General features: G+C 43.8%; 1 protein-coding gene across 4 annotated transcripts; it reads right to left on the reverse strand.

Moving 5' to 3' along the window:
* Positions 1-741: 741 nt before the first annotated feature.
* Positions 742-27,607, reverse strand: ap2a1 (adaptor related protein complex 2 subunit alpha 1). 4 transcript variants are annotated; one of them, XM_056401107.1, is made up of 22 exons: positions 26,779-27,606; positions 20,597-20,808; positions 18,078-18,271; positions 17,852-17,981; positions 17,238-17,339; positions 15,729-15,988; positions 14,235-14,403; positions 13,913-14,050; positions 13,541-13,723; positions 13,100-13,197; positions 12,789-13,020; positions 12,477-12,665; positions 12,239-12,393; positions 10,517-10,579; positions 8,550-8,612; positions 7,817-7,899; positions 6,851-6,940; positions 5,602-5,725; positions 5,237-5,353; positions 4,495-4,564; positions 4,107-4,241; positions 742-2,763 (listed from the first exon to the last, which is right to left on the reverse strand). In XM_056401107.1, exons 1-22 carry the CDS (start codon positions 26,843-26,845, stop codon positions 2,686-2,688), a joined length of 2,952 nt encoding a protein of 983 aa, XP_056257082.1. In that variant the 5' UTR covers positions 26,846-27,606; the 3' UTR covers positions 742-2,685. The 4 variants fall into 4 exon arrangements, with proteins under 4 accessions (XP_056257082.1, XP_056257083.1, XP_056257079.1 ...); XM_056401108.1 differs by lacking the exons at positions 8,550-8,612; positions 10,517-10,579 and having other exon boundaries at positions 5,602-5,723; positions 6,840-6,940; positions 26,779-27,605; XM_056401104.1 differs by lacking the exons at positions 742-2,763; positions 4,107-4,241; positions 4,495-4,564; ... (1 more) ...; positions 5,602-5,725; positions 10,517-10,579 and having other exon boundaries at positions 6,615-6,940; positions 26,779-27,607.
* Positions 27,608-27,817: the final 210 nt, after the last annotated feature.

The following is a 27,817-nucleotide window of genomic DNA, read 5'->3' on the forward strand; positions in this document are numbered from 1 at the left end:
AAGGCAACAAGACTACTCTGACTCTGCAGGAACATGGAGTACTGACTCTTCCGTTGTGTTGAAGGACTGTATTTGCAGCGCGTGTCTATTTGCATGTGTTGTGGTTTTTTGCAGCGCATATTGTCAAATTGAAGATGATTCCTGAATTTGCAGCGCGTTTATGAAGGACAAGTAAATAAATAAATAAATAAATAAAATGCTAGAATTAAAACATTTTGGTAAAAAAAAAAAAAGAAGCTATTTCTGTATTTTTACATTTATTATTTTCTTATAGATGAATAAATAAATAATAGAAATGCATAAATAAATGAATAAATAGAGCAGACTCAGGTGAGTCCTGAACCATCCCTTAGTGATGCTGCTATAGACCTCGACCGCTGGGGGGACTTCCATGATGTAATGAGCTCTCTCTCTCTCTTTTTTTTTGCAGGTCTCTTGACCCTGGAGCTGCAGGATCCAGATCTTACACAATGCTCATTATAATTCATTTTACTGTTATTATTGATAACACAATTACACCTATGGAAATCAGTATTATTTCCACTATAACTCTAACAGTGTATACACCTGTTCCACCCCTCCACCCCACCAACATGGAGCTCTTTCTTTACAAACCTCAGAGCATTTAAGTGCACGACCAGGGGTTCGACCGCAGTGTCATCCAGTTCTGCTGCTGCCATCTGTATGTTTGTTTGTGTGCGTGTTGTTCATGTGTGTGAGACAAAGACAGGAGGTGTGGTGTTGGATATATGGCATAGTTTTACTTTCACATTTTTTCATTACAGAGTAAATCTTAATTCTAACACAGGTATTGGACAGGTTCTTAACACCGATACATGAGGCTGCATTAGCTAGTGGATACTGCAGAGACACACACACACAAACTCACATACACACACTCACAGAATGACAAAATGACTACGTTTTCCACTACAAAGTTCAATGTCCTGTGATTGCCGTGCAGCCACAGAATGTAATGTGACCAGGTATTAGAAATGTCTTTAGGCTTTTTTTTTTACCTGCTAACACACACACTCACATTCACACACACACACTCTGAGTCCCTGGTAGTTGTCATGGACGTCTGGCTGTCTGACATCCTGTCCTCTCCCACATCATCAGTACCTGTGAGTGACAGGAGCCTGGGAGGAGCTCCACAGCTGGACACATCAGTCCACACACACTCAGTGTTGTCATGTACTGTGGTGGTTGTGTACAGACTGCAGGCTGGAGAATCAGGGTCATGAATCTGTCATACGTTGGTGCTGGATTCAGCATCTGTACAGAGTCTGACCACTAAGTTCTGATCCAGGTGAGGCTGTACACTGCTTCAGAGGAAATCTACAGGTGTGTGCAGAGGTGGTGTCTTCTCTCAGGTGGAGTCATCCTGTTTGGGTCCATCTCCTCCCCAGCTGTGGAGTGGCTCACTGATTCAGCTGTTAACTGCTCATCAGAGGAGGGAACTTCACCACCACTCACTCCTGATCCCTGAAGTCCTCTCTCTTGTGAAACTGAACCCTGAACCTCACTTGTGCAGGTGGTCCTGGAGGAGAAGTTGCAGCTGCACAAAGGTGACGTTCAGGTTTTCATAAAGGACGTTTCACAGGAGAGGAGACGTCAGTGAAGAGAAGCCCTCCTCATCGGACCAGAGCAGCTCAGACGCTTCCCAGGCTTCTCAAGCACCAGGAGCTGTCTCCCAGGCAACGGAGGAGATGGACTCAAACAGTTCTAGAATCTGTTTCAATACCAGGTCTCATCCCTGGACCCTCATCTACCCACAGGCCTCTACACAAGCATGATGGGAATGTCTCAGAGTAAAGTGATCCACTGGCACATATTTACAACACGTCAAGAACACGAGTGCACTGCTTCATTGAAATGAGGGACTGGTCTTTACTGATCATACTGGTCATTACTGGTCATGTCGTCACTGGTCATTACTGGGCAGGAGGAGTCGGGGTGGGGGGTGGGGTGGGGGCGGGTGTCATGCTGGATCAGATCCCAGCACCTTAAGTGCATCTTCACTGGGAATGATTAACAAAAATCAGATCAGAGTCCTGGACCCTCAGGTCCCACTTCATTAGTGGGTCCCACCAGAACCACAAGGAGTCACGTAGATTGTATACCTGTGTGTGAGTGTGTGTGTGTGTGTGTGTGTGTGGAGGGAGGGGGTGAGTACATGTGTGTGTTGAACAGCTTCTCCCATCTGACTTCACGGAATGTTCTACCAATTCAAAAGAAATCACTCACACACATACTCTCTCTCTCTCACTCACACACACACCAGCAGTACTACAGAGCAGTCAGGATGAAGCAGAATGAGACCCCAGAACAACTATGGGACACACACACACACACGCACCCACACACACACACACGCGCGCCCACACACACACACACACACCTAGCCACACACACACACCAGCTACACAGGTAAACACCAACAAAAACAAGGATGTAGCATCATGTTAATAAACAGAATCTGGGACAGGATAACAAGGATGAAGAGGAGGATGATAACTTGGTCGCTGTTGCTGCAGCGGCTGCTTTTCCCTTATGTTGGTTACACCTTTTTTACTCAGAGACTCTTTGTTGGAGGGAGGAGGAGGACAGGTGTGGCAGGAGGGCTGAGGGGCAGGTCGCTGGTGGGGGTGGGAGTACTGGTCTTGGTAGAGGTCTGGACTCTTAGAACTGTTGGGCCAGCAGCTCACAGAGACGCCTGGACACAGAGTCCTTACTGCAGCGCAGAGTCAGACGGTACATCTGTGGAACCCACACACACAAACACAAACACAAACACACACACAAAAACATGTAAATTAAAAGCTGTCAGAGTGAAGGGAAAACATGAACACTGACTGAGGTCCTGTATTTTGGAAAGAAGACCAGCAGCAACTCAACAGGACCCTAATCCTCATGAGACTGAATGAAATGTGGGCCCAGGTCAGGGTCTGGGGACCTGTGCTGCTCTCAGACAGAGAAACGTTACAGCCACAGTGATCAGGTTTGTGTTCAGGCACCAAAACTAGTCCACATGTAGTACCTGGTTTCATAAGTGGAGCAGGTTTAAAAATAGTCTCAGTCCAGTTCCAGAGGACAGACAGTAAGAGGATCCATCCTCTGATGATAAACAGAGGAAGGAGATGACATGGTTCTCCTCTAGGTAGGGATGTCACGAGACCAGAATTTGGTAGTTGGTACCAACACCTTTGAAATTCCGCTATTATCGATACCAAATTCAATACCACAGCAAAAAATAGAAAACAACTGAAGTTGACTGAGTTGTTGTGCATGCACACGCACACTTCTTTATAGTCAGTGTACAGCAGCAGTTTAAACTGACTGAAAAGGTGACAGACCAGTGGTCTGACAATATTCATTAAAAAGCAAGTGTTATATTCTGACAGACTGAACAGTGATGACTGTAGATGCTAATGTTGTGAGGTCCCTGCTCACATTAGGAGCTGTCACTATGTTAGCCATTAAAAGCTAGTGTTAGCCTAAGCAAGATAGCGTTAACTTACACAAGCAAACATAGCATCTGTGAACATTGTGTGTGGAGCGTTGTTACAACAGATGTCAGTTGTCACAGTTCACAAACAGTAACATTTCCGACATGAACATGTTGACGACATGTTGTTGATATAAAATGAACAACTGAAACACTGTGCACAGATCTGATGTCTGTCTCTGAGCTGTTTCCTCCTGTGACGCAGTTTACATACCGACTGTTGGTTGTCTAGAACTTGTCCCTGATGACCTGTGTCAAATACATAATATCTATATACACCAGTCTCAGAGTGAATATGTTGCTGTGCCTACGACATTGGTAGTATTTTTTATACTGCCATCATCAGTTCTGGAAGAATCGTATCTCTAATACCCTACTCAATGACATCTACGGTTACTTCAATACTTATGGTTCTGTAGAACAACAAGTACCATCACATGCTCAGAATTTTAGCATCGACTTGCTACCGAAGTATTGGTTCTCATGACATCCCTACCTCCAGGTGTAATGACAGAGCTGTTCCTGGTTCACTGACAGTGTTAAACCATATGTTTAGTTTGAAGTGATGGTAAATAGAAGCTGAGCTGAGCTCTACCTGTGCCTGGGCGTTTGGCTCCAGTCTCAGCAGACAGCCAACCTGCTGGCCCTTGGTCTGGATCACTCCAGCACACACATAGTTCTCTGGGTTTGGATCGACGTTGTCCAGCAGGGCCGTTCCTAGTCCAAGCAGCTACACACACACACACACACACACACGCACGCACACACGCACAACAAAGGATGAAGGAGACACTTCAAAGTGAACATGTCTGAACCATATACCAGATGTTTTTTCTTTGTTTTTTAATTTTATGAACTGAAGTGACAAACATCCTGATGTTAACACAGATATACAGACACAGCCTTCACTTTCAAGACAGGTGTGTCTGAGGAGGAGGTTTGATTAGATCAGGTGACAGGTGTAGCAGGAGAATGTGACATACCTTAGCCTTCAGGACTTCAGTGTCCATGCTGTGGTTGGCCTTGAAGATCTTCTGTGCTTCCTGCTGAGGCCTGAGGAGAGGTACACACAGACTTCAGGTTTCTGCACAGTGGGGGAGGGGTGGTGGCTGGTCTGAATGTGAACTACTGCACCTCGATGAGGTGTTGGAGGGGATGGAGGTGTGGTAGTCACTAAGGCCCTGTTCAGACCTGGTATTAAAATCTTTCTCAGGTGATCCGATCACAAGTGGTTAACTCTAAGTTCAAGTGTGAACGCACCAAAGACGCATTGAGGACACATTTGAGATCCGATCACTCAGACCACATTCAGAGGAGGTCTGGACCACATGTGGCCACATTTTTAGCAGTGTGAATGTCAGTGTGTCCTGGGCCACACTGAAGGAGCAGCTACTCTACTGAGCTGTTAATTTGCTTAACCCCCTTCTCTCTCTCTTTCCCTCACTCACTCTTTCCCTTTTAATGTGAAGCAGTATCACCAGTAGAGACTGGGTTTCAGCTGTGAGTGAACAGCTGTGATCAGTGAACAGTAAAATCAGACTGATGAGTTCAAGTCCAGACAGGAAAGAGGAGTAAAACTGAACAGATAGAAGCTACAGACAGAGAGATAGAAGCTACAGACAGACAGATAGAAGCTACAGAAAGACAAACACAGTTGGACAAACAGGGGGTTGGTCTCTGACAAACAAAAACAGGAAATTGTACTGACAACACACACAGACTTACTGGCTGAGCTGTTTCCAGCGCTGGAAGAAGTCATGTGAAGTCATCTCAGTTGGCTGGAAGAACTTGTTGATGGTGACAGGCAGTTTGAGGGTAAGGTTCTGCAGAGCCCCTCCATACCTGAACATCACGCGCACACACAGACACAGACACACAGACACACAGACACACAGACACACACACACACACACACACACACACACACACACACACACACACACACACACACACACACACACACACACACACACACACACACACCTCAGATTAAGACATTGAGAAAGTGACACCAAGTTGTGAAGGAGACCTGCAGACTATCAGTGAGTCTGAATCCCACCACAGGTCTTGGGTTGGTTGTATAGACTCACCTGAACTTGATGTTGAGCAGGGGGGCGTCAGAGAAGTCAGTCAGACACTCGATGTTGAGGACCTGCTGGATCTGGGCTCCACCCTCCACCAGTGGTTCCACTGGTTTGGTCTGAACGTTGAGCTGTGGCCGGTTGTCAAGGACCATGACATCACACACACTGACCTCAGCTCCAGCATTATGATACTTTATAAGGTCTTCAGGTGTTTGTACTCTCTACTATTGCATAAGATTCACAGTAGAGCTGGGTGATACAGCCAAAATTGTCATCAATAATTATCAATATCTTTTTCCATCATGGAGCCTGTGAGTTGTTTCTTCAGATGTAGCAGATGTTGGTCATGAATGATGACATGTTGTGTAAGTGTGGAAGCAGCTCAGCTAATAAAATGTTTTTGTTGTTTTCCCACTCTTGGGCAGACGGTTTTCAGACTTAAAGAAACTGCCACACCTGTTCTTTATGTTCACTGTCGTTTCCTCATTAGGGAAATCAACCTAAGACAAAGTGCCATGTAACAAATAAAGGAGCTGTATCTAAGTTTTGCTATTGCTACAAAGCTAACATCAGCATTGACAGCTGTTTACTTACCAGTCTCACCAAGAGCTTCAGTTGTCGTTATGTTATAATACGTCCTCTGTGCAGCTACTTCTTCAGGGCAGACTGGACAGTACCTCAGTCTTAGAAAGTGGCGAGACAGTCCAAATGGACAGGAGCTAGCTGGTTAGCATGCTAACTTCAGTCGCAGAACAGATGTGATAGAGACAAGAGTTAACATAGGTGTTTCTTTCCACCTCAGAAGACAGCTGTTGGTGAGTAAAGGAATCAAGTTTGATGCTGAACTCACGTTTCTTCTTGACTGGTTAGTAAACAACTGCTAATGCTAATGTTAGCTATGTAGCGATAGCAAAACTTACAAATAGCCCCTTCAAAGAGACTTCATCAGTACAACTCACTTTTCTCAGAATTCAAGGCTGTCTACTTCAGAGACACTGTTGATTCATTTATGTAATATGTATAAAATGTTTGAATTATAAAGTAATATAAAGTTTTTCTAACTGGATTTGTCTCTTAAATTCCCTGGAAATAAAAGGACAAGGTGCTGAAGTTGAGCTTACATTTCTCATACAGACAATATGATGATAGAGGTGATGGTGTTGATTGCTTTGAAATGACTGAATACCTGACTGTGTCCCAGTTCTCCCAATTAAAGCTCTGGTGGCTTCAGAACACACAGAAACAGAAAGGATATGAGACTGCAGCTCCCCAGGACAGTTGACTGTGGTGGTGAAACTGGCAAACTGCACTGATGTCTTATTACCATAGAACAGGTACATTCTCCCTGAAAGACAGACACAGCATGTCATTTCCTACATTAACATGTCAAACATGTCTGACCAGCAGCCTGCACCTAGAACACAAATCAGAGGTTGATCCAGCTCTTTGGGCTTAACTCAGGGGTTCCTGTATCAGGAAGCTGGCTGACTGTTAATCAGGTAGATCCCCATGATAATCAGCGTAGATCTCTATGATAACTATGGGAGGTCACCATGGTAACCAGGGGAGATCTCCATGGTAATTAGGAGAGATCACCATGGTTACCAGGGGAGATCTCCATGGTAACAGGACAGATCATCATGGTAACCAGGGTAAACCACCATAGTAACTAGGAGAGATCACCATAGTAACCTATGAGGCACAGCTCAGAGGATAAGATCAAAACTTGTCAACAGCCCAACTATTTATCAATCAGATCACTTTAATAGCTGAGTCAACATTCCTACAGGATCCTGACAGGAACTAAAGAGTTTACAGTAAAGTGATCAATAATAAATGATCAATAGATGTGTTGATCAGTGGAGTTCTTTGGTGTTTGACTCTTTCCCTGTGTCCCTCTGGTTTTAAAACAGAGCTTCTAACAAACAGAGGTGTATCTCCCCCCACCCAGCAGTAATTTCACAGGGTCTGATTATGGATAAGATCTAGTCCTAAATCACCAGACCAGCAGATGACTGTGTCCACCAAGTAACAACCAACACCACAGAACACAGCCATTTACCAATGAACAACAAAAACACCGGCCTTGCTCATTTACAATCAAATACCAAACCAAGGCCACATGTACCTGTATTCCACCAGGCCCTGTCCTTTTGATGATAAATGATTTAAACAATGCCTGCGTGTCGACAAACGCCACAAGGTGGTGTGGAGAACTCACCCAGATTCTGACGGTACTCTGACTTGATGCCGATCTGTAGGAGCTGGTTCTCAAACAGAACCCCGTTGTTCTTGCAAACAAACCTGCAGGATGGAGGCATTTAAAGGTTAAACACTGAGAGGTCACTGTGACAGTCGCTCTGCTCTCATATCTGGAAACACCTGAATGAACAATATTAAAACATCTAATAGCAATAATTTACCAATAGAGGCTCAGTAGAGTTTGTTCTTGTCTGAACAGGTCTGTGTCTCCCAGTGTAACTTTGATCAGGTGACTTTACTTTGACTTTTTCCACAGTATCACTGATAATCAAACATAAATAGTGAAGTAGCTCAGGACCAACACAAATAAAATGTTTGGTACAAATCTTTGGAGTTAAGAGACATTTAGTCCATTGTCCTGAAAAAGGAGACAAAGTCTCTGGTTAACATTTAAATTAATTACTGTAACTGAAGGAGCAGAGTCTAATGTTACACAACTACTGACCTCCATGCTGCGGTCTGACCCAGTTATGTTATGTTACTATGGGTCACTCAGGGTCATGCTTGGATAAATTTACTTGAATGTTTTTGGCAGACAGGAAGTCAGCCTTTGGATTTTTTGGGGATTTCGTGCATCAATTTTCATTTTATGTTTCTTATTTTGACACGTCGTCAAACACTTCCTGTAGCAGCCATGCAGAGCTGCAGCTAGGCAAACACATGAAAAACTTACACACAGAGAAAAGCCTTACTTGTTAAGAAGTTCGTCTGCCTCAGACAGAGGAGGAGCAGGATCCTCAGAGGGAGGAGCAGAGCTGAGAGACCACAGGACAGCACAGGGATGAAGAGACAACCCAAAGGGCAGAGGAGAGATGATACAGACAGACAGGAGGGATGATACAGACAGTAGGACAGAGGAAGGATGATACAGACAGACAGGAGGGATGATACAGACAGTAGGACAGAGGAGGGATGATACAGACAGACAGGAGGGATGATACAGACAGTAGGACAGAAGAGGAGTGACACAGACAGACAGCGAGGGATGATGCAGACAGCAGGACAGAGGAGGGGTGATACAGACAGACAGAGGAGTGAATGACAGAGCAGATATGGGAGGAGATCCATTCAACACAGTCCAGTGACAGTGTGATAGAGATTGGTTAAAGAAAACACCAGAGAAGAAGAAGAAAGGAGGATAAAAGGATAAAATGCAGGGGTTGTTAGTAAAAGCAGTTTGTACAAAGATGATATCATTACACAATGAACAGGTATGTGCTGAGTAGTTTTACTGTTTCCAGTGCACTCAGCATGTATATGGACAGTTTATGTTGTTCTTGTTCTGTACTCAAGCACACTGAATAAGAAATGAAACAATATCCATGAGGGTAAAGTGCAGACTTCTACCTCTGATTTCAGTGTTTACATCCACACTAGGTGAACAATGCAATGCTGAAAACCTGACAGGCAGCAGGACTCTGCAGTCAGCACTTTAACCCCAGTCAGTGGTTCATTTCAAGTCCTCTGTGCTGGGCAACAGAACATTATTGACTGTCCACATGCAGACGGACTGCACTCTACTTCAGCCACTGTTTACATGTTTAAAAGCACATATGTAGTCTTCACATGAAGCTTGATGCCATGAACATTTTTCTGAAAAATGTTTGTGTGTAAACTGTATTTACTCCACTTCACAACAGCTGCTGTCCCTGAGACCTTGTTTTAGGTTAAAAGTTTGCAGCTGTATATTTGATGGACGGTTGCAATGTATTTACAGCTCATGAGGTATGTGAAATGTGGGGTGGGAGGAAGGGCCTCTCTGATCTGAACCCAAGTGGTGTTTTGTTGTTGGACTTCTTGTTAGCCATGGATTGGCCATAACAAACACCATGTTCGAGCATGAAGTGGCTCATAAGTGTACTTGGTACCAGAACACCTTAGGCCTAAAATCAATGATGTGGTTGTATCATCATATCTGCAGCCCTATGTATTGGACACTGTGAGTTGGATCAGATGGCGGGGTAAGGGCCAAAGAGACCTGGCAAACCCAAACAAGCAGCAAGGGTGAACTGGGAATGTCTGGCCGAGACCCCCTGTCTGTGGGGTCTTCAACTTCCACTTACAGAACAGCTTGTGCAAGGAGTGCAAGAGGGGGAGGCTATGGAGAAGGACTTGGCAAACTCTGGCAAACCATCCGGCACCTCAGGAAGGGGAAGCAGAGTTTTGCCAGGCTGTTTTCAGCAGGGGAGAGAAGATTACACCTCCAGTGCCCTTTATGCGACAATTTAAATCTATTCTTCAAAGAAACAAACTAAAGCTAAATCCATATCATGGCTCTCATGTCTAAACTGCCTTTTACAAAATGAATGACACCGTTAGTGGGTTTATCAGAGCTTTTTCACTGAGCTGCTGCTGATGGAAGTGGGTCTGATGAGAGGGTAAAAAGCTCCACACACACCGAGTGTAGAGGTAGTTCTGTCTGTTTCTACTCAGTTCATCTGATGATAAGAAAAGACAGAACAGCTGATTGAGTTAAAGTTTCAGATCAGGCATCAGCGTATGTGTAGACTCAGGTGCTTTTATGTAAACCTACATGGCTCATGTGTAGTGTACATCAGCATCATATATTCATAAAGATTAAAAAGCCTAGAAAAAGAATGTGGCACTGTCATATTTGTATTTTTCTAGCTAATTCTGTAGGTTACTACTGGGCCCTTACTCCGAGTCACCAGAACCCTCCACCAATAGGGAATCAGAGGTCTCAGTGGGCTGTTCCAGATCTCTGTCAATGTCCAATCACGGTAGAGGACAGGAGACAGACACGCGCGCACACACACACAACACACACACACGCACACGGAAATGGAGAGAAAGGAAGGAGAGAAAAAGACGAAAGACAGTCACATACACAGCAAAGATAAAAAAGAACAGACAAGTGTAGCAGACCTGCCAACCATGAAGTTCAGTGTGCAGCACCTCCTGCTGCTCTCATGGTCACTCCTTTAGACATTGTGTGTGTGTGTATGTGTTTGTGTGTGTGTGTGGAGCCACACTGTCCAGCTGTGATTCTGCCTAACAGCAACTGAATGATACCAGATATCAGAGGGGTGTCCGGTACCATGGACTCTGCTGACAGCACAGCACCTGAAGCTCCACAGCACACTGGTATGTTTTCATCTAACTAGACCTACAACACACTTCTATACTTTACACAGCCTCCACAGCTCCAACAGCCATGGAAATCCTCAGTTCTCTGATGTTAAAGGTCACTTTGCTGTAATTGTTCTAACAGAACCACTTCCTCTCAACGAAACAGTCACCCTCACACACTCTCCAACTATAAACAAACCTGATCTAACAGTGCTCACCTATCCAGCTAAGATGACACAACATGTAAATGAATAAATCTGGAAGTCACTGAAAGGCAGAGCCCTCCTCCTCCTCACACCTCCAAGCTAATATGGGTCAAGCAAACAGGTCTTGTGTCAGCACAGAGACATCAGTCATACTGATCCAGCACTGGGAAAGACTCAAACCAGCCTGACTCCCAACATGTTAGAATTGGTAACTGTATGTGACCTCTGATTGGCTGACTGAGCTGTCACACAGTGTCAGTCTCCAGGTTGACAGGTCCATATCAGACAAAGATAGAGCAGAGAGAGACAGAGCCAACAGAACAACAACCAACACAGACACTTTACAGATAGTTGTACAGTCGACTAACAGCACAAACACACCACAAACACCACAACTATTTACATTTACAGCTGAAGACAGGAGACAACAGTACACGACTAAGTCAGGGTGCTTCCTCATTGAGGTCCAAGACCAGTTTAGCCCAGTCCAGTATGAGAGCCACAGTGTGAATAGTCAGTGTGTTTACATGCACTTAGGTAACCAGGTTACAGTTGGCCTTCTTCTTCATCGTCAAGGAGATGAGGAACCTGGTTTCTGTAACAACTAGAGAACTAGAGAAGGTGTTGACCTCTGGGAGGACACTGGTTTCTCTACCATGTGGACATGAAACCAGCTTCTTACACGTGTGCATGACAGGAAAAGCTGAACATGTTCTCATATTTAACAGAACAACATGTACGTCTGAGTGAAAGTGAAAGGGTATCTCTAGAAGTCTGAAGAAGATCTTTGAACATGTGACTTTCATTCAGATCTGCCTCCAAATGTGCTGGGTTCTCCCCTGCTCCCGTCCTTACTAACGTGCAGGTAAACACTCTGAGTAAAGGCAGCAGTGATGTCTGGAGCCTGTAAATATCTTACTGGATGAATATGAGCCAACATAAGCCTGATCATGTTCTGGTCCAGTCTTTATATCTCTCTTTCCTCTGGAGGAAATTCTAGCTTTATCAACTCTGTTACAGCCTCTCATACTGGACTTTGGCTTACACTGGGCTGTACATCTGCTCATCAAGAGATGACCTTTCACCTTAGGAAGCCGTCATCGTTGACGGCGGCAGAAGGTGCGGCAGGCCCTGCCTCAGAGAACACATCCACCAATAAGCTGCCAGCGCTGGCTGGAGCGGCGCCAACAGGGGCAGCGGAGCGAATCCCGAGGAGGTCCGCTGACGGTGACGGGGTGGACTGGAAGACAGAGGTACTTAAGTTACAGCTGGTGATGTGTGTATAGAGGCAGCTTGTGAATAAGGGTCAGAGAGTCTGCTTACAGCGTTAGAGGCAGCCATGGCCGCTGTGTCTGGCCCCCGGTCGGCCCCTCCATTCAACTCCCCACCCTCCCTTTTGTTGTCCTCCAGCTCTGTCACAGACACGGCACCAGGCCCCTTCTTCTTCTTCAGCTTAGCCAGGATGGACGACTCCCTCTCTGGGAAGGGAGGCATCTCCTCCAGGACAGTGGCCTGAGGGAACACAGGGGAGATTCGTGCTGTGGGTTTGGACTGAAAGTTGCCAACACCTGACTGAAAACTCACAACATCATCATCATTATCATCATCATCATCATCATCATCATCAGGACTAACCAGGACATCGGTGCTAGCAATGGAGGAAAGCTTAAGATACTCGACAGCGCGCTGCTGCAGTTCCACGTCTGAGTTGCGGATCTGGCTGTCACAGCGCAGCACCTCTTGGATGGTGGCCTTGGTCTCTGGGAATAGGTTGATAAATTTGATGTAGGCCGACAGCAGCAGGGCACGGGTCGGCACAGAGCACAGGTGGAACTTGGAGTGGAGAAGGTTGAACTGGACCAGGGGGCTGGACAACAGGACAGCAAATTTACTATTTATCATTTCCCTGATCAACTTGGTGCCTTACAGACCAAAAACCAACGTACCTGGAGCGAGGGTCACCAGCAATGAGGTTACCAAACTCTCCCAGAATGTAGCCTCCAACCTTCACCATGTTCTCGTGGCAGGCAGGGGCCTGCAGGGCCTGGGTGAGAGAGAGACTCAGTTTACCAATTTCTGATCATGACTGCGCCACACATACATTTAATCTGCCCTTAGTGGTTGTGACCTTTTCATTACTGGGATCATCACATCTTCACTACAGGTCTCAAACCTGCTTTGCTGCTGACATTATGACTCTGAGAACATGTTCAACGTCAACATTCAGTTGATTTTTTACTGGGGCTGTAATGACTCTGAAACTGAGGCTGAGACCAGGACACAAAAAACATGACAAGTATTGTCTCTTGAAAACCGTGTGTCCTCCTCAGCTAAAGACCAGCATATTTATCACTGCTGCTGTATTTTTAGATTTCATGTAGCCGTACCTCAAAGACCGTCTTGGCGGCGTAGCCCTGCACATCGTCTCGGTTGATGACGATCTGAATGACGCGATACCACACCTCTTCACTGACATAGTCACCAGCGATGCGGATGAGGTTTAGAATGGTGTCCACGTACCAGGAGTAATCCACAGCATACTTCTCTGCGAGTATGGCCACTTTCAGGACCTTAGTGAGGACGACAGCAGATCATCAGTTTGGAAAGTCTGAAACCTGCTGAAAGTCATGCTTAAGAAAACATTAACACTGACAAACACACTTTGAGACTTTTCTCAGACTGATTTCTGATGAAACCAACTGTCTTCACCAATTCTCACATGACCTTTAGAGGAGAAAAGAAAGCAGCAGGACACCCACCATCTCCTCTCTGATGGAGTAGTCTGCCGTCTCGAGGTAACTGAGCATCTCAGCTACTATCTGCTTGGCGTTGCTGCGATCACACATGGCATAGAGCAGATCAGCTGCTCTCTGTCGCACACTCACATCCCTCTCCGTCTGCAGAGACACACAGAGAGACAGACCAGTCACTGCTACTGACCAGTAGACCACAGCTGAACATGAGGTGGAAAGGTTGGTAGGGTTGTGGTGACCGGTACAGGTCTGCTACACTTTATCATTGACAGATCAAAACACTGCTCCTGCGTGCTGAGTGACTGTGGGTCAGCATGTGAGGCTTCACCTTCAGGGCGTTGATGACAGTCTCGATGTGCGTCTTCACAGCTTCGTGGGAGAACTCGGAGCTGGCCAGAGTGCACATGCTCTCCAGAGCAAGGTAGCGCAGGTTGGTCTCTCTGTGCTGCAGAAACTGGCCCAGCTGGTTACAGGCTCGCACCAGCAGGTTTGGCTCACTGTCCAACACAAACACACAAACACAAACCAAGACTTATTTCAGAGACCTGGAACTCTGTGTCTTCACACCGTAAAAAAAGCACAACAGCTGGTCACATCAGGACTGAGTGAGACTCACTCTGAATCATAAAGTAATAGTAATAGTAATAATTAATGAGGGACATGACATCTATGTTTGTCATACTGAATTCATGATATCCTGCAATAATCTATATTTATCCATATCCGTATAAGTAGCACTGAGGTTAAACCAACTACAACCTACACAACTCTTGACGGGTAGTGACACTGTATACACACACCAGCACACACATATATATGTGTTAGGGATGTCCCGATTAAGTATTTTTGCCCCCGACCATTTAATATTGAGTATCTGCCAATACAGAGTCCCGATCCCATACTATTTTCCTCAGTGCAAACTTCAAATCTATTTTAATTATTGAAATCACTCCAATGTATATGGTTAACAACTGAATAACTGCATTGCACTAAGACAACTGAAGTAAACAAACTAAAAATATTTGATATGGCTATTATCACAATTCCACCCAGTGCAGGTTGGTTTTCATTTGTTTCTAACAAAATAATCTTCCACAGCAATTAGCTGGTCATTGTGATCAATTCAATGATCCACTCTGTAATCTTTTTGGCCTTGGCTCTGTCTCAAGGACATCTCTCTATTTTAAAAGTATCCTCCAGTGTGTGTTGCCTCGGTGCTTCCTCGGCCTGAGTTGCCTGACTAAACTCACTGTATTCAGTTGAGTGTTTATTTTTTAGGTGTGGTTGTATTGAACGCAGCCCTGTTACTATCACCTCGCGAAAATGCTCGCATGCCAAACATTACAAGTGGCTGTTCCTTTTGCTTTCCATTGTAAAATATTTCAACACTGCAGGCAGTTTAACCTTGTCCTGCCACAAATTGTGCTCTCTGTTTACAACACCTGTGTGACAGCTGATGTAAAACAATCGGGCTTAGGTTAGGGATTAATAAAGCCAATACCGATCAGTTAAAAAATGCCTTGATCATACATATGTGCGTGTATGTGTATACACACACATATATATATATATATATACACACAGACACACACACATATATATATACACCTATATACATGTGTATACATACATACATAAATGCATAGATTACACACACACAGTTCACCTTCAAGGTCTTCTTTAAATAATAACTTCAACAATCATTCAAGTTCACTAAAGATGTTCCACTGCTGAGCTACTAGCTGAAACACCGTCACCGTTCACTGTGTGTCAGACTTTGTGTCTGTTGTTGTACTGCATACTCATGTTGTTGAAGGCTCACCTGTCATAGTGGATGATAAGTGAGATAGCCTCAAACAAGATGGCGTTCTTAGCGTTGGAGTGCTGGACCTTCTTGGACTTGGGGGGCTCCTGAGCCTTGTTGAGGATGGTCTCCAGACACTCTACCAGGCGGCCTTTGACAGCGCCATCCTCTGGTGGAGGGTAGCACTGCAGCAGGCGCAGCAGCTTGCAGGAGAGCCACGGCGCTGGCACAAAGTAGTAGGTGTAATCTTGCAGGTCAGTGGAGGCTGACGACACAATCTGGGGAAAGAACGGGATTCTTCTTCAGGTTTATTATGGTCAGTTAAACCTGAACCTGTTCCACACACTGCTCAACATCCTCAACACAGTGCAACTTATTATATGCAGTGTATATAATGCAGCTTATTATATGCAGTGTATATAATACATCTTATTATATACAGTGTATATAATACAGCTTATTATATGCAGTGTATATAATACACTGTAATACAAAATGTAGTGTCAGAAGCATGAGAGGTCAGATTTATAATGTTTTGTAGAGCCCGACCGATATATCAGTTGGCTGATATTAGTAGATATATCAGTATCGGCACATATATTCTCCGATATGCACTGATATGAATACTTTTATTAAGAAGCAATAATGCAGTGGAAATGCTCAGGTCAAGTCAAGTTATATAGGCAGCATTTTATGTATATTTGATCATTTGTTTTCATTCAAGTTAAAAAAAAAAATAAAAATAAATATATATATATATATATATATATATATGTGTGTGTATACACACACACACACACACACACACACATATATATATACATATTTGTTTTTGTTTATTTTTTTATTTGTAGTTATTTATTTTTTTAGTTATTTTATTTAATTCCCAATGAAGTTTACCGTTTCAGTGTACTGACGTCATTTTTGACAATAAAGTTTATAGTTAAACTGTAAGATATCCTGCTTTCATTACATATCTTTTTCACAAGTGTATTTGTCTTAACAGTTAAGTTGTTTTTGTTCTGTGCTGAACCACAGTCCACATTAGTCTTGGTCCTGAGCTCATCAACGGTCTACACATCTGTCTGTGAATCCCGCTTCAATACCACCAGTGTTTTCTATGAACCTATGAGTAAAACCCAGTCACAGCTGATATCTCTGTAAAAAAAAAACCTTTTAATGACAGGTGTACTGCCAGTGTGGGTGTGAGTAAATGGAAATGGTAAATGGACTTGCACTTACATTGTGCTTTTCTAGTCTTACTGACCACTCAAAGCGCTCTGCCACATTCAACCATTCACTCACATTCACACACTGATGGAACAGCCATCAGGGCAACGGGGGTTCAGTATCTTGCCCAAGAATACTTCAACATGCAGCCTGGAGGAGCCGGGGATCAAACCACCGACCTTGTAATTAGTGGACGACCCGCTCTACATCCTGAGCCACAGTTGCCCCAAGTGTAAATGTATACACAATATATAAACTGTTCAATGCCTGAACACACACACACACACACACACACACCCTGCTGAGTCGGGAAACGGCCAGGGAAACACAGGTTTTGAACTCATCTGGATTCTTCTGGCTCAGACAGGTGATGAGAGAGATGGCTGCTGTCACCACACCCTAAACCCCAGAGAGAGAGACACACATATATTTAACAGATTTAACAATTTAATTTCTTATAATTATTCCATTTAACATTCACACACATAAACATAAGCTGCATAATGTACAGGACCGATTCTGGACATGTTGGTGCTCGAGACATTTAAACTGAACTTCATTAAACCTCTGGTTAGTATCATGTTATCAACATCATCTGTACATTATAAGACTGCTGTTTCCACACACTCTGTGGCTCAATGGGTCACTCCCTCACACCGTGTGGACAGAGCTTTAACACAGCACAGTGGGGTGTTTTTTAACAGCCGTCACTACTGAAGCAAAAACCTGGATTTATAGCTAGTTAATGAAATAACCTGAACTGATCCTGATCAAGATTGTTGACCAGTATGGAACATCCTGACTCTCCTTTTGTTTAAGTGTGCAAAGAACTGTTTAACATTACAGGATATGCACGATATGCAAAAAAAAAGTCATATTGCAATTATTTTGGTGGGGGGGTTCTCTCTCACCATGTGTTGGTCGTTGAGCAGGTGCACCACGCGTGATGTCCACTCCCCCATCAGCACCAGGTCAGGAGAAGTCTTGTAGAGGCGCAGCAGACACAGAGCAGCTGACTGTTTCACACTGTCCATCGTATCCCTGTGGCGCATCAGTCACATGACCGGAGGTTAAATCACAGTTAACTATTTGGCTCCATCACTCACAGCAACACATTAGAACAGAGGTCACACTCACCCAGCAACCAGGATCCGAGGGATCTCACTTGCAAAGGCCTCGGCCATCTCACGGCTCCCTACGTTAGCGATGCAGTGAAGAGCCAGGCACATGAAGGTGGGGTTACGGCTGGACAGGTCGTTCTTGATGGCGTTGTTGATCAGACGGATTAGCTCACTGTTGCTGTTGACCAGCACTGAGATGAACAGGTAACCCTAGAGTAACAGAGGAGACCAGTTTTCAGTGGGTGACCCATGATAACATAGCTCATGATAGTCATAGTCCAGAGTATAAGGTCAAACTTATTAACTCTGATCCAACAGTCCTGTAAACACGTCCTCCCTTCATGAAGCTCCAAATGTTCAGCTCTGAGTGAAGCTATGCTAGCTGTGGCTGTTGGACTGTGTTTACACTGACAGGTTCACTCTATCTCATTAATAGAATAGGCTAACCACACACTACAGCCTAAGTATGAGGATAATCCCACATTAACCAGCAGGTGGCACCGTCACAGAACAGCTTTACCAATTATTGAGTGTGTTGGTGAAAATGAAAAGTAAAAGACTTTTAATACTCAAAGTGTCACAGTCAACATGCTTCACATCTGTGGTTAATAATCAAAAATAATTCAAACATCATGAAAGGAGGAAGTAGGAGTTGTGCCAGTGACAGCCTGCCTCATTCACTGACTGCATGGCTTAATATGAAAGAGGTGAAGACCATCATTGACTCCAATGTTTTTACTGGGTCAATTATTAATAACCACTACATTACATTTGGTTAACAGTCTCAGATGGTCTCCACACTCGGAGGCACGGACTCTGGAGGAACTGGTTTCAGGGCTACTGCTGGTGCAGCAGTCCGCTCTCAAACCACTTGGATCCTGACTCAACATTATTCTGCAAACTCAACATTTCCTGTTCCTGAGAAAACAGTCCATCAGACGGAGTCAGGAAACAGCCACAGGGCCGAGGTAGTTCTGCTTTAGCATCTACGGCAGTTAACTGTGTCCATCTTTTACATTTCAAAAGAAGAACACTGTCATGTCAGCATCATATTAAACTTCAAATGCAGCCCAATAAAAAGCATCATGATTGTAGTTTGACTATCTGTTCACGACTCATAGGACACTCTTTTAAATCACTTTAAGATCACTCATACGAGCCACTGAGGAAAAAATCTATTTGTACTAGTTCTCACATGAAGCCTGCTGCACTTTCATTACAAATTTACCTTAAAGCTTATTACCTCCACCTAGGATGTTGTGGTTTAACCCCATCTGTTTTTTTTTTTCAGCAGGATTACAGGAAAACTACTGAACCAGACTTGGTGCAGGGATGGGTCATGGACCAGAGAAGAATCCTTTAAATGTTGTTGCTTATCTGGTTAAAGATGTGGATCCAGGACGTTTCATTACTTTCCTCAACACTAGGATAGAACATTTTTCTACATTTCCATCAGTTTCTCAGGGAACATTGGGCCTCATTCACCAACATCTTCTTAAGTATTTTCTTAAATTCTTTCTTAAGTTGTTCTTAAGAAAGTTCTTTTTACGGTTGGATACAAGTACTCGGGTATTCGTTGTTGACGTCATTATTCAAGTAGCGTTTCACTATTTGCACATGTGTTGCTTTTGGCTAGAATAGTTCAACTCGGTTGGCGTTACGTGCACCATGGCAGTCATGACCAGGAAAAGTGATGTCTGGAAATACTTTGATAAAAAAAGACAACAATGACATGCAGTGCAAGATACGTGGTGTTAAACTTATTATCATGTTCTCTGACAGCCAATCAGTTGGCTTGGTCGGAGAGGTCCGTGTCCGACTGGAAACACAAGCTTAATATTGATCTGATTGATTATTGATTGTGATGATTATTTGGCCATGGTGGAGGTCTACAATCTGGTAGTGGTCTATCTGTGCTGCCATTTACAGACTCAAAACTCACAGTAAGTGAACCATGAACCAATAGTTTAGACATGAAACCCAGTCAGGGTCAGGTAGGGTACAAGATCACTGTATGTATTAGAACAACACTGTGTAGTAGCTGATATCTAGCATGATACTTTGTAACTGAGGCCAGTGCGCGGCTGATGACACACAGGTCATTGATTTCTAGTTGTGTCAACACTGAGTCAGAAACCTTAGTTCTGATGTGAATCAACAGAGGGTCTGATATACTGGTCTGTCTAAAGTCCTGGTTCAGATTCTTCAGTCCCCCAGACATGAACTCCAATATTCTTTAACACCTCATCTACTTGTTAAAGTAATCCCTTCAAGCATCTCTGGTTAGTGACTGGTCAGGTGTCTGTGGTTTGTTGCTTCATTTTTTTTCTTTACATTTTTTTTTTTTTTAATATACACATTCGAGATTAACTGTAGTCACGTCTTGTCATAATTACAATTTATTGAAAGGGGGGGGGGGGGAACACATCATTCACAAATCAAATGTGTTGGAGTGAACTGGAACTGGAAAACTCTGGCACAGCTACAAACTCCAACAAAGCTTTAAACACACAGCACAGCCAGTGGAAGACTTACGATCTGTTTCTCTGTGTACTTGTTGGAGCTCAGCAGGTTGACTGCCTCCATGTGTCCAAAGTCAATGTCATGGCCGAGCAGGAAGATGAAGAGCAGCTTGCAAACATACTTCTTCTTGCTGTAGCCGTCCAGAGCCTTGTCCCCTTTAAACTTGGAGCGGATGTTAGCAAGCTCTTTGTTGATCCGTTTGATCTCAGCTTCCTTGCTCTTACCTGATGAGGGAAAGGAAGCAGTTCAGTGTCAGCATTTAAAACATGAACAGGTTGGACCTGGCTGTAAACAGTGTTCAGGTTTTTAAGGTCGCCATCTCTTTGATCATCTTCTAGATGTTGTGGGACAATATACGGTGCATTTGTCTGACTGATTTTATTGTAGCTCCACAGCTGTGCTACAAAATCCCCAGATCTTCTCACAGCTTCATCCAGTGTGTGTTAGTAAATTAGTTAAGTCAACCAGTGTGAGTGTCTGAGTTCTGACACCCAGGTTGGATAAAGACAAGGATTCAGTAACTCCAGGGCCAACAAATCTGCTACATCTTTTCCCTGGCCCCACCACTTCTGACCAGTAACGAGCAGTTGACACTGAAATAAGTTTGATTCAATAAAGGAAGCATGGTGCATTTATTTCTTAACCCAGGGGCACAGCAGCTCCTTAATGTGATGTATGGGTTAGGGTTAGCACCATATTGTCCTGTCGGATTAAAGCATCTCAGCTGCATCAATATCTAAACTGCAAACACTCATTTGTGTTTCTATACCCAGCAACATACATGTCTCAGATGCTCTTTACAGCAACAAGCACCAACACATATCTGAAATCTGTGTCTGCATCTGTAATCTCTATCTGTACTGCAATCTCTATCTATAATCTGTATCTGTAATCTCCCTCATTATCAGTATTAGTAATCTCTCTCTGTATATGTATTTTATTTACAGTACTTCAACCATATTAAAGACACCATACAGTCTCAGTGTGGGGTTTTTCACTCTCAAAGCTAATGTGTAATTAAAGGTTTGAGTATAAGACGTCAGTGATTATTAGTTTAATTGATGAGAGTGAGGAGAGAAGAAGAACTCCACTACCACCAGATAGGCGGCCATTTTAATCAGGCTCACAACAGACAGTCCACTTCTGTCAGTGAGACAGCAGGTGAAGGCTTAGCACACTCACTGTAGAAAGGCAATGACTACATCTTATGAGCTTCCATCTGAAGAGGCTAGCTCACTAGAATATGTACAACTGTCAGGGATTGATGCTACACCTGTGCAGCTGTGTATTTTGTTTTGACATAGGACATAGTACCACAGACTTGAGTTCCACTGTTTTGTTTTTTTAGACATCCATATAAGAGTATTACAACAGAGGAAATACAACCTCAAATACAGAACATAGAGCAGGTAACAGCAGTGTTTCCGCTAGTAACACCTCTGCATGGCGACACGCCACGCAAAAATCTTTGCCGCTGTGGCAAACAAACAAACATATAAATAAATAAATAAAAATAAAAAATCTAACAAAAACGCCTTGGGGCTCCCCTGTGCACGTACTACGGAATTCAGACGCATCTTTCTCCTCGCGCTCTTAAAAGGCTGGGTTGGCTTTCGTTTCAGTAGCTAGCATACTATACTTTGTTAGCTACACCCTTTATGGCTGGCTAAAGTAACTTGACTACGGGCACACACTTACTGCGCCAACACACTAGTAGGCTACTTCTCTTACACCCCAGGAGAGATTCCCCTCCCACAACAAACCCGCTACTTAAACTGAGTCATATTCCACAGGTGCAGTTAGGCTGTTGTTACGTTGTTGAGTGAAGCACTGAAGACAGACAGCTTAAGACTTATTATAGCAACCGCTAAAAAAAAACATAGTTGTGTTCTCTCACTGAAAAATAACTACCCTATATTTAAGCAATATGACACGAGTTACAGTGAAGTTGGTAGAGGATGTAACCACGGCTGTGATTCAGCCGTAGGCGCGACTTGAGAATATTTGTGCACATTCATTTTTACACTCACCTGTCTTCACGTTGTATGTTCCCCCTACTCCAGTAGTAGGCAACTGGTGGCCCGAAGGCCAAAACTGGCCCGCCAGCAATAATATCTGGCCTGCCACATTATTTTGATAATCAGATTTTTCTTTATCTCTTTCTCAGATTAAATCGAAGGCAACTGGACTTGTATTTGTCTGTGGAAGACGTTTCGCCTCTTATCCAAGCGGCTTCATCAGTTCTTATGTATTGGTCTCTCTAGTCCGCACTAGTCTGACCAAGAAAGTGGAGTAGTCTTGGTCAGACTAGTGCAGACTAGAGAGACCAATACATAAGAACTGATGAAGCCGCTTGGATAAGAGGCGAAACGTCTTCCACAGACAAATACAAGTCCAGTTGCCTTCGATTTAATCTGAGAAAGAGATAACTATGACCTGGACGAATGAGAATTTACACAGACAGATTTTTCTTTAAATCTTACAATATGGAACTGACAGTCTCACGTTAAGCTATAGCTAATGTCGAAATAGAGAATCTACCCCTACCGTCAGATGCTTATTATACCTTTATCCATGTTGAAAGTGAATGATAGACACTGTCAGTCACATCAGGCGTTAGGCCTGGTTCTACAATATTACTCCGTCATGGCAGCAACAGTTCATTTTTGTCAACAAAATAAAGACGCAAGAAAGTTCATTTTTTCCTGCAATGCTTTAGTTCAAACGATTGTGAGCTTTTATTATGAAGAGTTCTGAGGGGATGTTGTTTAACAAAAAGAAAAACATGTAGGCTACAAATTAACAATGGTCTGATGTCTTTTTTTCTCCTCCCAAGGCAATAACACCCGTGCGTCGCCCACCAACAACCCCTGTCATGCCCCACGCTAAACCTCTTGATCCACAGGAAACACTGAGTATGTGTCACACAACCACAGCAAACCTGGCTGACAGAAAATTGTTAAAAAGCTAAACTGAGGGGCTGTCTGTATGAACCCTGACTGTTCAGCACCCACTCCCAGATCAGCCCCTCTTCCTTACTCCAGCATCACCAGTGATTCCACACCAAGGGGCAACCTCCGAGGCTGGAAATGAGGCCAATACTGCAGTAACAAAACCTACAGTTCCTCTTATAACCACTAGAGTCTGGCTCCAACAGTGACAGTTTGAGTGACAGGAGTGTATGCTTTCCACAGACAGGCATGCACCAAAGTCTCAGCTCCACACATGCCCCACCTCTTTGTCCATTTTTGGATTAGCTGGGAGTTAGGGGTGGAGTCAGGCTCTGCCAAAATGGCAACAGTGGAAGAGCTCACTCTGAGCTTCGAAACTGCTCCTTCAGAAACGTGTGGGTGATGTCACAGAGGCTACGTCCATCTTTATTTACAGTCTACACCAGCACACCAGCAGAAACAGGGACGACAGAGGATGGGATAAATGACAGTGAATCTATGTTCCTACTTTAAACCTCACTGTTGCTTTAATGTCAAGACTGTCATTTATTTTATTATTTATTATTAGTGGAGCACCCTGGTGGGTGAATAGTTACAGCAAACAACCACAAAGTCCATGGTTCAAGTCCAGCTGGGACCTTTGTTGTATTTTCACATCCCTCTCTCTTTCTTTCCTTGTTTCCTGTTTGCTCAATGTGTTGATGGGAGGGGGGGGGGGGTTGGCTGAGTGAATCAATGCTCTGCACACAGCTCTACAATGAAATAAAATTTTAAACAGTTGAAATAGTAAAAAAAAATAGAAATCAATCTGTGGCAGTCAGTGTCGATATTGTGCTGCGCCATTACTCATGAATCAATGTATGGGAGACAGTGAGAACGTGTGTTCACAGCTGACCTGGTGGATCACTCACTCACTGCTGGTGTTAGACCTGTCCTTCATCAGTCAACCCTGTCGAACATTTCTCAGACTGATGATACTAGTTGGTCCAGTAAAACTAACTCCACACCGGTCAAGACAAACGCAATCCAAGACGACTAGTGGAAAGACACTTACCTGCAGGTGGTTCTACACAGATTTGAATTTCAAGACAAATACACTAACCTGACAGTTTGTTTTTGTGAACCAATGTGAACCAATGAAAACCCATGAAATAAGTGTAATGGCCGACCCTGTGGAACAATTACAGACACTGCCCACTGGGCAGTAGTATCCCACTGAGATATGTCTCACTCTTGCATACTGTTTCTAGTACATCCACTTTACTTCTAAGTTTCAGTGCTTCCGCCTTGTATATTTTAATAATTATTATTGCTGCTGCTGCAAAGTCATGAAGATACATGACTCAGTGGAGGACTTTTAATTTGAAACTACATATACAGGAAGTGGCTACAGATGCTGACACCCGGCCAAGGAGAGAGGGAGAGAGAAAGGTAAATTTAATGAACTAACATGAAGCTAAATTTTATTACATATTGATATTCACTGAGTTGCAATGCAGTTTTATCATATTTGTCAGATTAACTAATAACTAGGATTTTATGACACCTGTCATTTCTCAGCTGATCACTGTGAACCCTTAGATAATGATCACACCTGCAGTAACAAGAAGTCTGACTCCAAACATCATATCTACTGCTGCTCCTACACTGTTGTAAATAATTACTAGGTGCATTGTTATCACTGTTGTCAGAAGTAATATGGCAGGTAGCTACAGTCAAAGCTGTGTATAGATAAACAAGCGGATGAATGGTTGGGTTCTCACAGCTGGATTCATTTTAGATCTGATTCCAGGTCAGAGAAAAACCTAAACTGGCCGACTCGGATGATAACTTATGATTTCTCCTGTCTATTTAGTGCAGGGTGGGTGACTATGACCAAACATAACCTGTAAGACTACAGGACATTAATCAACACTCTTCCTCCAACATCAGTGTCATCTGACAACTCCTAATTACAACTTTTGCCACATTTGGTTGTAATTTTCCTGTTTTTTAGTTCATGCAATGTATTTCTTATGAAATAGAGACAAGGGCTTCTTTTATTTGTCTGATATTAGAGACAGATCTTTGTTTCAAAATTTAAACTGGTACAGGTCCTCCTTCAACAGCAGTTCGCTCTGGCTAATGTAATTGATATCAGTATCACATCAACATTTTTCCATAAAAAGAGAAATTCTTACATTTACTATTAATGAATATACAAATATTTTTCATTTCAGTGAAGGTCAAACATCCAAGAGTAGTGACACTGAAAAAAAAAACACATTTCTGAGTGGAGGGGGACTTTAAATACTGGTGCATAGATCCAACCTGCAAGTGCCCGTAAGGCGATAATGTAGAAGCTGTTCAGTCACAACGAAACCAGTAGCATCACAGATTAGACCAAGAGGTGGCCATTACAGCCTATCACCTAATGCAAACCCAACTGTAACCATTTACCTACTTTAAACACATCACACATTACAACAGCCAATCACTCCAAACTAGATGGCAGTATTCTGCAAAGTCACTGCCATCACCCCATGATAATAACAAGAGAGAACTGGAATAAAGTCACATCACAGGAGAAAATATTATCATTAAATATAAAGTAATGGTATTTAGAAAGAGACTTCTAATATTACAGAACACTTTCCTTGAATGAGTTAAAATTCATTAGTTCACTTCCAAATCATACTTTATCCAACTATTACTAATTTGATGATGCCATGTTCATTTAACATTGGTCAGTGGATTGTGACAGGGGTCCGGTATGATATTTATTCGGGGGGGTCTCCCGGTTTTATTCTGCTGACAGAGCGCCGCCTTCCTTCCAGTCGGACTTATTACTGTTAGCCCTGTCATAGCGTCAGTTTACAATGATATAACACTGTTTCTCGGCTGTGAAGTGAACCTCCAGTCCCCAGATTAGTTTCGACATCTGGATCACTAATGTCGTACAGATGTTTGTGATCTCAGTCTGACCTAAGCCACAGCCAGCCAGGATCCGTTTTCTGCATCTAACCATCAGACCCTCAGTTCTGCTGCAGCAAGTCTATTCGTGGTACACGATGGTAAAACACTGATTGTATTAATTGTGACATTGTAGAGTAAATAGCAGTTGATAAAAAAAAAAAATAGACACCCCCCCCTTCTCGCCCTCCCTCCTCATTACACTACAGCATGTAAAACGGCACAGTGTCACCTGATACTACTGCCGTTAAATGGCACAAAGTAATTATAATGAAAGACAATGTCACTTACAGTTTCTAATGTCGGAAATGAAGACTGCTAATCCTCGCATTCCATCTCCTTTCGACACAGCCGGCATGTTTGCAGGTTTCTGTCCTCACTCCGGCCTTATCCGTAAAAACGACCTGGCGCTGGTCAGCCTTTCACACTGGACTCTAGCGGAAGATGGCCAACTTGACGTTTGGTACGAGTTAGCTACCTCGCAGGTCCAGTCGTTAGCTTCAACTTTATGGCTGGCGGTGACCTACCGGGCGGACTGTGTGCCTGTGGGTGGCTAGCTCAGATAGCATGTGCTAGATTAGCTGGATGACGGTGGATCAGCCAGCAGCAGGATAAGTTAACGTTATCCCTGTTAACTGGCTCGTTTCCGCTGCCTGTGGCAAGCTAACGTTATTTCATTCAATCCTTATCTGGCTAGGACACAAGCGACGCGCACGACAGCTACAGCACCAACCGACTGAAGTTAAAATCACCTGCTGTTTGGATGTCTCTCAGGTTAACGCAGTCAGGTGTGTTAATAAAAAATAACGGCCGAGAATTTAACGTTAACTTACTCCGAGTCACGCACCGTACAGCTAGCTCAACAGCTAGCTAGCTAGCTGGCTAGCAGTATCATTCAAATGCAGGAATACATCACCGGTTGACCGGAATCGCTCGGTCTCAGTCTCTCGGCAGAGAGTCTTAACGGCCGGGCAGCGGTATTAAGTGCTAGCCCTGCTCGTGTTATCACGCACTAAACGCGGTAAATAAGATGTCCTGTATAATTGATGTCCGCTCTAATTCTCCAGCCTCCTCTCCGCGGCTCGCACTAGGCTCGTGACAGCACAACCAGCTGCGTGATCGCGCCATGCAGCCGTGAACGCGCACGCTCGTTCCCTCCGATCGAGCGCAGGGCGTTGCTGATTGGTCCGGCGGGCAGCGCTGCTGCCATGTTAGCGCCCCAGACTCACTGCGCCCTTAGCTGCCTGCTCACCCCGGTAGTCAAGATGTTGGTGTCCTCACGACAAACTGCTGAGCAGCGGGAAGACAAGCATAGAAGAGATGAACAGTA

The sequence above is a fragment of the Seriola aureovittata genome, chromosome 17 (assembly GCF_021018895.1).
Source record: "Seriola aureovittata isolate HTS-2021-v1 ecotype China chromosome 17, ASM2101889v1, whole genome shotgun sequence".
Taxonomy (NCBI): domain Eukaryota; kingdom Metazoa; phylum Chordata; class Actinopteri; order Carangiformes; family Carangidae; genus Seriola; species Seriola aureovittata.